The following is a 10,478-nucleotide window of genomic DNA, read 5'->3' as shown; positions in this document are numbered from 1 at the left end:
CAAGTTTTCTCTCATCTTGTACAATGTACAGAGTGCCCCTCATACATACTGTATAATTCTGCCACTTTCAACAGTGTTGGCCGTATTCACACTGGAGAGATTTCAAATTAAAACACTGAAAGCTTGGGAGTCGGGTCATCAAAAATAGTAATTTTGACTGAATGTATCCAGTTTATTAGTGTACGCTTTATAGCACATACGTTGTATATTATCACAGGTTAGGAGAGTAAAAATGTTATACCTTTTTTTTAAAAATCCTGCTATGTGTCTAAGGTGTTATGAGGATATGATGAACTTACACAGGGTGAAGATTTCCGAAAAAGCCCAAGTGAAGATGTAGATTTAGTTTCATATATGCCAGGTCGTAAGGCATATTTCCGCACAGGATGAGAAGTCGAGTCTTGGGGGATCAAAGCGGCCTCACTTGAATGACATTCACAGAGGACTCTGCAGGGGACGTCACGTCGAAGCGGTGGAAATCATCACTGGTAATGATGAAGACGATGGAGGAGGAGCTGAAGGTCACCCTCTTTTTGGGTCTCTTTCTGCCGCCGCATGAGCTTGAAACAACAATGGGCTTAATGGGGCGCTCGACCGGAGCCAAGGGGCGCTCTTTGAAGCTGTGCTGCAGCCAAGACAACCTTGAGCACAGCAGCTGCAGCAAACAGCGTCGGAACTGTGAGGAAAGGAGGAGGAAAGGGAGGAACGTCTGGTGCTTAATGTGACAATGACATTCACCCCCCTCATTTGCATACCACGCACATCAGACATCTCTCTTTAAGATAACAAATGAAAGTGACAATTTGCCACCCACATTCCATTGTGCCAGTTTACTTAAAACATTTAGTGTACTCATGTTTTCTGCGTCAATCACAAGTGGGGAACACCCCACCCATTTGAACTGACCCATGTGTCTATTGAATGTGATTGGCTCAGACGCTCAGACGGCTACAGTTATTTTTCTGGAGAAAAAGCAAGGTAGAGTACATATGTAATTGCAAAGATGATTAAAAGACAGAAACCGCCAGAAAAGGAGATGTGTGGTTGAGCTAAACAGAGGGCAAAAAATATAAAATATATATAAATATAAAATAATAATATAATATAAAAAAGTTAACTTAGGATGCGGCTAGATCCACAAAACTGATAAATCTCTTATATCGTGGTGGGAACAACCAAGCCAGGGGTCGACGCGGGTCCGAGCAGCAGCACGGCCACAGCAGGTAAGCAAGTACTGTCCGGTGTAACACGGTGCTGTCATGATTTCAGACTTGAAACTAGGTGTGCCACAAGAACCCACACGACCTGTAATCCGAACGTAACCGCACCTGGTAACGCTCCAGCTGCTTGGCGTGGCCACAGTTACAGTTGAAGCCCATAAGCATGACATGCCATGTGTCTTTCTCCGGTCAGTTGTCATGGGGACAAGACGCGCGGACGGTGGTGCACATTTAGATCATAATACATCCTTGGTTTGGAGCAGAGACAAAACAGCTTATAACATTCAAACCTGGACACTTAAAAGAGTGTTCACACGGCAAATTTTACTCCGGTGGAGCACCGGGGCTGCCCCCCGTAGAGCGTTCACACGTACAATGTTATACCGGTGTAGCTCCTGAAAACAGCTTAAACCGGAGCAAATTTAACCCTGCTCCAGGAGGTGCTTTAAAATTTTACTCGAGAGTAAATGCTAGTTTGCGGGGCAGCACCGATATAAAATGGGATGTGTGAAGGCTACAACGGTCTACTCGCTACGCGTAAGAAGAGCTGATTACATATGGGTATCGCTTAACTTGCATCCTGGATATTTAGCACTTCTTTCCTTTCTCTCTCTCATCCTTTTACGGTGTCTGACAGACCACAGTATTGATTTGTCTGGAGAAGTATAAACCATGGTTTTTCGATAGGCGGGGAAAAGGAAGTACACTTTAAGCATGCGCATGTTATCATATTGCATGGTCACAGAAACTGCCATGTTAACGCAAGTGGGGTTAACACGCTTCTCTTTAGTAAGTAGCTTTATACATGTGAACGCTCCACAAAATTTACTCCGGTGTAAGATATATCGCAACAAAATACATCCGTGCAGCACCAATGCAAAGGTGCCCTGTGAACATCCCTCATGATTATTCTTTCACCAATTTTTAATCAAAAGGGTTCACTCTCTCTCTTGTGTGCTTGCTGATGTGACAAACACACTCGGTGCCGATAACGTTTGAAAACAGGTGACTTTATTAACCCAGTTTTTACTTTGAAGGGAGAATTGCAAAATTCCTTTTGAATTTAGCTTGGAATTGCCAACATGAAATGTAGGTTTTCTAGACCGACGAGACTGGCATTACTTTTAAAGGGACGGCTCCCTTTAACGATGTTGTTGATACTATGCTAGGTTAAAAAAAAAGAAAAACAAAGTTCTCGGATCAGTCAAATCATGGCAGAAATGCAAAGTTCTGAACTGGTTTATTTTGTCTTTTTTCAATAGCCCTTTTTGCTGTCATGCAGCTGCACTTTCATGTTAACCACTGTTTACTCAAGTTATTCTTAGATTGCTAGGCCGAGTGGGGGAATGGCACCTTGAGTTGTTTTTTAGAGCCAAGTTTTATTTTGTGTGTTGTATTTATTTTCTGTTTGCTAAGGGACTGGGGACAGAGTGGGAATGGATGGCAATAATACAAAGCAGCTATTGCAATTCTCATCACTGTCATGGTCTATTCCCGGCTTACTTATTCTATACTTTTTGGGGGCTTTTTTCACTCCTTGATTTGCGTGTACAATGTCGGGGCCCTTTGACCTCAAAAGCCATGTGGAATACACCCCAGCTCAAAATCCAAGTCTCTGGAAAGGAAAATGAATCAGGAAGCGCAATAGCTCATCTCTCGCACCACGAACAAAGTATTCAATTATAATGATGCCACACCATTTGGGGGGGCTCTCATTCCAGAATACAGATTTGCTCCCACACACAATGACAATTTGTAAAAGTTTCTGAATGCCCGATTACCAACCTTGATGCTCATGAATACATAGATGAGGGGGTTGTAGGCTGTGCTGGACTTGGCAAAGAAGGAGGGGATGATGGCCACAGTGGGCGAGACCATGCTTTTTCTGCCAAAAGCCACCATCATGGACACAACAGCATAGGGTGTCCAGCACACCAAGAAGCAGGCGATCATGAGGAGAAACATTGCAGCGACCTTCTTCTCGTATCTCAGGATCTTAATGATTTGAACAGTCTGAAGATCCTGGATGGTGCGCAGCTAATGAAAAGAGAACAAAGAGCAGGAATCACTTCATTTGTGGTCAGTATTTGCACATTTGCCTTATCATTGTGTCGGGCTTGCTCGCTGTGTCCCCAAAAATGTTACGATATTGTATGGTGGTTAATTGATAAGTAAGGTGCCTTTAAGCATAAATCAGAATGGTTGTCTGTATTTACTGTACACGTTATCCATGTGATTGATAGGTGATCATTTTTCTTACATTTTTTAATAACGCATAATTTCAGTTATTTTTTTAATCATCATTACTAATTAGAATCTACATTTTGTATAAATGCGACAACTTGAGGTCTGTTGTGAGGGTGGAAAAAAACAACACCTTTTTTAAAAGACGAATAAAGAAAAGGGAAAAAACATACCGGTAAAGACAATGATACAGATAAACAAAACAAATACTGTATGTCAAAGTTGCCCTTTTTTCTTTTTCTATTCCCTTTCTATGAACACTCAGTATGGAGGTGTGATGAACCTAAAAATCTTCTCCATCTGTAGTGAGATTTTCCTGGCACCAAAAATATTCTGGGTTCAGAATATGTTTTTATAACCTCTTCCAATTTCTGAGGTGTGCGATGAGCTCCTCTCATGCATTTGATAGCTTCAGGGACTTAACCGCCAGCCTGGGAGCTTGCAGCCGGGAAGCGTAGTAGCTCTCACTTATACAAATTCTTAAACCATTTCCTCGAGGAGTGGAGATCTAACAGCCTCCACCTCCATTATTGCTGCAGGTGACTGATGTTTCACCACTTTCATACTTCGGCTGCCCAAACCGACAGAATTCACAGATTTCCAAATGCCCACACAATACAGAATTCTATCAGATATCTGCCAAGTGCTTTTGGAGGAATGATCAAGCTTAACACAAATATGTAATTGTAATCATCACATCCCACACACTTGTCCCTTTCATTACCAGGCGACAGACGAAATTAAACCCAGAAGGAACAAAAGCTCATATAATAGATATATACCGGTAATAGAGTTGGAAAAGAAAGGCAGCACTTAGGGCAGTCAGTGAAGGTCACAGCTCAGGACAGCCAGCACAGGATTATTAGGAAAATGTAACACTAATTCCACCATCAGGTATATTATATTTTTTATCAGGAGCACAGTTCATTCGCTCATGATGAAGCAACTACTCGACAAAGACTTTTTATTAGTGGCATTGGATCAATTTTCTTTTATTAATTTTGGGGAAAAAGAACAATTATTTGATTCTGTACTTTACTACTGGTACTTGCAGCCAAGAGCTCTCCGTTTTGCCTCAGTTAATATTATTAAGCCCATCCTTGTCTCATCAAAGGAGACTCGCATTTTCTCATTTTTGAATCGTCTGGAAATCAGCCTTGACAACTGCGTTTGTATGAGCAGGTTAGGAATGCCGTTGAAACTCTGGAGTCAAAAATTGCCGTCTACAGTAGCTGCAAACATGTCCCTTTAAGCAATTAGAAAGGAAAAAACGCCTCATATGCTTGCAAGCGTGATTCCAAAAAGGAGTCTTTCAGCAATGCCTCAATGACTCGACCCGAAGAGAGCACAGACTTCTGTCAAGGCTTGAGTTTTTAAAGTTTTTTAAGATGACGAGGAAAAAAATGTGTCGAGTGTTTGCTTGGCTGTCTGCCTTGTTGGTTAGCAGACTACTTACTTCTTCATGCAGGATGTTGAACTAATGGGTTGTGCCATTATGCTTTTGACGGGGGGAGACAGGTCAATTTTTGCCATAGAGACTCAAACAGTGAGAATAAACACATTTATCTGCTCATTTATGCAGTTCCCATTCAAAATGTAATTAATTCTTCCTTAACCATCCCTCCCAAATGTTTTGAGGGATTTTTTTTTTTACCTGGTGAACTGCATCTATCATCACAACAACAAAGCAAGAGGATGTCTGCACAATACTCGAAGTAGTGGCACGGTCAGTGAAAGCCCCTTGCAAGAGGTGGTTAAAAGAGAGCATTTATAAAAATATGGAGAGTTCATGATAATACAGATCACTCATAAGAAATGTGATGGTGGTCATTTATCGAATTACTTATTTTCACCCTGGAAGGAAATTAATTTTCATGTTCCCTTTACATGAATTTGGATGACCGCATCCCACTCCCCCCAAAAATTACAATGGTTATTCTGACTCATTCATAATTGATACTGTAGTACTACATCAGATTACAAAAAAACCCCAACATATTTACTAACCATTTGTACTGTATAGAGGATGTTTCCGTAGCAGTAGATCATGATGCCAACAGGTACGAAAAAACAAGCCAGGAGGAACAGAAGTATAAACGAAGCATCATTTGGGTCCTTCGATGCCCAGTCCAAGGAGCATCCCAGCTGGTGGATCTCCAGTGTATAGCGGTTCCAGCCCAGGAGAGGAGCCCCAGTCCAAGCCAGGGAGTAAAGCCAGATGTGGGCAATGGCCCGCCATGCCCAGGGAAAGTCTACCACCTGGGCATGGACCACACGGATGTATCGCTCATAAGCCAGCGCCGCCAGCGTCATGATTGATACGATGCCTGATGATGGGAGAGTGACAGACCAGAAGTTATCATGTGTGGTTGGCAGCTTGTTGTAAATTCTTGAAACATTGCACATTTATGGCCTATATTTCTATTGTACAGCTTCTATTTTTAGTGAGTGCCAGCATCGATCTGCCTGGCATGGTTTCATAAAACAGTATCTACAAATCTATCTATCGATCGATCGAACAACAGGAGGATGCTCGCTAAACTAAAAGTTATGATGGACAGCCCCCTTCCAGCCCGCCCTGACAGCACTGGGTAGCTCCTTCAGCCAGAGACTGTTACACCCGTTTTCTATGCGATTGCCAATTTATTATATTTATTCTACAAATATATGCTAATGCTTTTTTTTAATATTGCACGTATATTCAACTGTGTACAGTTCTTTTCTGAAACATTTATTTTGTGCAATGAAACACTTTGTTTCCGTAACGTATTGTTTTGTGTTTTTTGTTATTGTAAAGTGTCCTTGGGTGTCTTGAAAGGCGCATATAAATAATATTTTTTTTTTCTCTCCCCCCCAGTTTTGCTGCTGTAGACTGCAAATTTCCCCAGTGTGGGACAAATAAAGGTTATCTTAACTTATCTATCTATCTATATCAGTGGTCCTTAACCTGTGTTCAATCGAACCCTAGGGGTTCGGTGAATCATCTCAGGGGTTCGAAGGAGCCTCTGCCATGGAGGTAAAGACATACCCGACTCAAGATGTCAATTCCTTATGACACGCCCGGTTGGCCATCGCTGGCTGCAGATGATCACCTTACATCACTTGTCCAATCAGTGCTGCGGGAAATTTAGTTCGCTCAGTAGTCACCGTGTGACTGTTGTGATAGTACGTCATACAATTTTTAAAAACTATACTTGGGTCATGTAATTTTATTTACGTTTTTCTGTTTTTAATAAATGTGTTTTTTTTAATGTCTTGAATTTGTAAAAAAATAACATTTTATTTTTCACTTATGAAGGGTTCGGTGAACATGCATATGAACTGCTTGGGTTCGGTACCTCTAACAAAACAAGGTTAAGAGCCACTGATCTACATCTGATCATATATATATATATATATATATATATATATATATATATATATATATATATATATATATATATATACAGTATATATATACACACACACACACACACACACACACATACAATTACATGCCCTACTACCCTTGTCAAAGCTGTCATAATTCATTAATCCTTTCATTCATGAATGGTAGGCTGAGTCAACGTCAATAATTGGACAGACAAGCTTTGCAGGGAGTTGCCCGAGTACATCTTCCCACATAAAATTTCAGCAGCATGGACGTTTCGCCAGACGTGCCAGCCGTTACTGCTGCAGCTCCCCTTGTTTGCCTCTGTGTCAGTCAACAACCTCCACTGAGTAATACTTTGGATGTGGTGCAAGGAGGATATGGCATATTTGTCAACACAGGACATGTTTCCCTCACTTGGAAGGACACCGAAGAAGGATGCCCGCTGTAATTTTGTGTGAGCCAAATCTGCAGGACATTTCAATGTCACTGCATTGAAGACACACGCAATTCATTCGATGAAAAATGTAAATTAGAGATCCACTTTCAACCAGCCAATTGCGAGCCTAGCTTCTCATCCCTTTCTGTGTCTATAATACAAATCACACAGGTCTGTGTTTTCAATTATGAAGTCAAGTGGACCGTGGCTTCCATTTGTAAATTAAAGCACAGAAGAAGCAACCAGCGCATAGCATGACTCTGCTAATAAATAATAGTTGTGGTAATGGGGTATCATCATATATTAGTCCTCCTCCTGAACTACTACTTTTTGTGGAGGAGGAGCTCTCACGAGAAGAATTAGCACCGGCTTTGACCTTCGGTTCTTTCAGATCAGCACAAAAAAAACCCCAAACAACAACAACTTATGTTGTTGTTGTTTTGTTATATTTTTTGTTATATTTTTATGTCAAGTTCTGAAACAACAGGGCATTCTGCTCCTTCCACACACCACTAGCTTACTTTTGTGTGTGTGTCAATCAAACAAAAACATTTGTGAGGAACTGCTGGACAAAAACATGAATCAAAGACAGGGTTTTTAATTTTGTGCGTTTTTGTGGTTTGTTAATTTCATCCAACTTGCACCATATAACAGATAGCTTTCTATATGACAAGCACAGACTAGAATATTTCTGTAAATAATAAAACGAAGAGGACATGTGGTCTAATAAATCCCTTTATAAATAATAAAAATAATTACAAAGAGAGAGCATATGACTAATATGCGTTTGCTCCTTTTGTCTAATAATTAGACAAAAGGAGCAAACGCTTGAACCTTAACTATCAGGAAAAAGAGCTTTTAGGCAAATAATAAGATAGACTGTCAAACGATTTGACTCTTACCGAACAAACTGTTACTGAAGCCGTCCCACACGCATGTTGCCTGGCTCCAAATCCAGCCGCCTTTGACGCACGAAACAAATGTAAAGTTTATTCCGATGAGGGAAACCAGCAAATCACTCAAACTTATGTTGACAAGTAACAAATTGGTCGGCGTCCGAAGTCTCTTGAATTTGCAGTAAAGTAGAATGACCAGAACGTTGTTGCAGAATCCAAAAACTCCAATGGTTCCGATGGCGAAGGCGAGAAGTTTGTAGGTGCCAAAAGCAAACAAGTCGCGTTCGGCGCTTTTCTCGGCTCTGGTTTCATTGTAAGGATTCATTGCGGGGATAAAAATGTGGTTTCGTGCATTGTGGTGTCTTGGGTGTGCGGCTGCAGCGCGCGTCCTGCACAAAGCACGCTCCCTGACAACGAGCGCGCGATGCTCATTCAAACAAACCCAGCACCCCTCCTCTGAAATTGGGTCAATGTACCACTGTCACACGACACACATCTGTGATATTACGTATCCCGTCACATTTGGAGAAAAACACACTAAAATGAAAAGAATTAGTTACAATATTTGAGTACTTAGAAAAGATTGCCTCCTAGTTATTAACTGGGGACACACACACGTAGACTGCAATGTTATGAGATTTAATAAAATAATTGGATTATTTTTTTTTTCAAAGACAGTGTGAAGAAAAATATGTGTATTGATTTTGTTGTAAGTTACTATGTATTAGTCTTGAATGTTTATTTCTTTGATGAAATTTCACTGCTAATTTGAAAACAGATGTGTATAATTAGCATGTATAAATGTGTGTAGCGTAAATGTTTACCTGAACATAGTGCAAGTGAGTGAACCAGTTGTGCATTAGGCTCTACCGACATATATCATCATGCGCAGAAAAGATGACACGACACAAAGCAAATTTTCAAATGGTCAAATTTTCTCACCTGTACTGAAAAATGCGTGTGACATCTTAACTTGCCTCCATAGAAAAGTCAACATGATGTATGGACAATTTCAGGAGAGTGGTTATAAATTTAGGTGGGCTGCAAGATGGCAAACTGAATCACGAGAGGCTGACTGATATGAGAGGTGACACCCAAAGGACCATGTGCAGTTTAACAACCATTGTGTGTGGGAGATCTGTGCATAAATGTCAGCTTCCGCATTGCGGATAGGATGTTTCACATTCACAGGGTTTTAAAAGGAACATCACAAGGACTTCTGGTGACTTTGTCGCATGTCTGTTATTTTTGTGACCTTTTCAGGAGCTCCCTCCATTCTCCAGGTGCCTCATTTTCTCCACAGTGGAAAGCCACATGGAAAAAGGTTGGAAGCCTGCTGTGACGTTATTTACGCCCGACCTCATTTTCAAGAGCCGTCAGGTTGATTGTAAATAGCAGATCCTTCTTGAGTAACACGTAATACAGCGGCTGTCACGTTGTGCCCGAAGCGATAGAATGATCGCTCCATGCACAACAAAATAAGGAAGAGGATCCCCGAAATAGCAGACACAGAAAGATGTTTGTCAAAGAACAAAAGTAGTCTTTAATACGAAACACAAAATAACCCGACAGGGAGAATAACAAAAAGCTCTGGTCAAAATGGGGACCAGGGAATCAAATAAAGGACAACAGAAAACGCTTGCGGAAAAAGATAGCAAGGAGGGTCAGATTAGACAAAGAATAAATTTCACTAGTCAGAGGAACAACGACGCGTAATAACAGCCACAAGGCTAAGAGGCAATGAATCAATTGCAAGTAGGAAAATAGGGCGAGAGAAATTTTGGCACGGCGTGGAATTCTCCGGCAGTAAGTCAACTGCCAGAGCGCACAAATAAAGCCAGTGTAATTAGTCCCCAATGGGTGACAGGTGTGTAGGATGGCAACAGGGCCTGCCCCCTGCTGGCAAACACGGGACGTGACAGCGGCCTTGAAATACGTGACACAGAATCTTGGAATCACACGTACAAACCCAAGCCAACACAGGTCAGTCATATAAGTAATATGTAATCTTATTCTTAAGTGTCCTCAGTGTACTGAATGACTACTGCACTATATAATGACTACCTGCACCTGTATGTACTATACTCAAATCTAAACTACAAGTTTTCTCTATTTAAAAAAAAAAAAAAAAAAACTCCTTAGAGTATAATGCTCTTTCCCAACCTTGACTGCCATGCCTTCATCCACTCCTTGAAAGGGTGCTTCCTAGATCCTCCACAGCTCTGTGGTCATCTTATTTCATCAACCTCTTGAGTTCCATTGATGACTCTCTTGCACAGTCAGCAGCTGTCCTGTCATAACTCTATGAA

The 10,478-nt window shown here is 41.1% G+C and overlaps 1 protein-coding gene across 1 annotated transcript; it reads right to left on the bottom strand.

Annotated features, from left to right (window-relative positions):
• Window positions 1-41: 41 nt before the first annotated feature.
• opn3 (opsin 3) lies at window positions 42-8,605 on the bottom strand. Its single transcript, XM_052081361.1, has 4 exons — window positions 8,176-8,605; window positions 5,472-5,791; window positions 3,006-3,257; window positions 42-676 (listed from the first exon to the last, which is right to left on the bottom strand). The coding sequence occupies exons 1-4, from the start codon at window positions 8,492-8,494 to the stop codon at window positions 410-412; spliced, it is 1,158 nt and encodes a 385-aa protein (XP_051937321.1). The 5' UTR covers window positions 8,495-8,605; the 3' UTR covers window positions 42-409.
• Window positions 8,606-10,478: the final 1,873 nt, after the last annotated feature.

The sequence above is a fragment of the Hippocampus zosterae genome, chromosome 11, assembly GCF_025434085.1.
Source record: "Hippocampus zosterae strain Florida chromosome 11, ASM2543408v3, whole genome shotgun sequence".
Lineage (NCBI taxonomy): Eukaryota > Metazoa > Chordata > Actinopteri > Syngnathiformes > Syngnathidae > Hippocampus > Hippocampus zosterae.
Note: the sequence above shows the minus strand (reverse complement) of the source record. Positions and strands in the feature narration are given on the sequence as shown.

Excerpts from the sequence above, each read along its gene's own strand:
- opn3 (XM_052081361.1), bottom strand. The coding sequence starts at position 8,494 with ATGAATCCTTACAATGAAACCAGAGCCGAGAAAAGCGCCGAACGCGAC. Across the intron at positions 5,792-8,175 it reads CTTCAGTAACAGTTTGTTCG|GCATCGTATCAATCATGACG; the intron begins GTAAGAGTCAAA and ends TCCCATCATCAG. Across the intron at positions 677-3,005 it reads ATGTATTCATGAGCATCAAG|TTCCGACGCTGTTTGCTGCA; the intron begins GTTGGTAATCGG and ends CTTTCCTCACAG.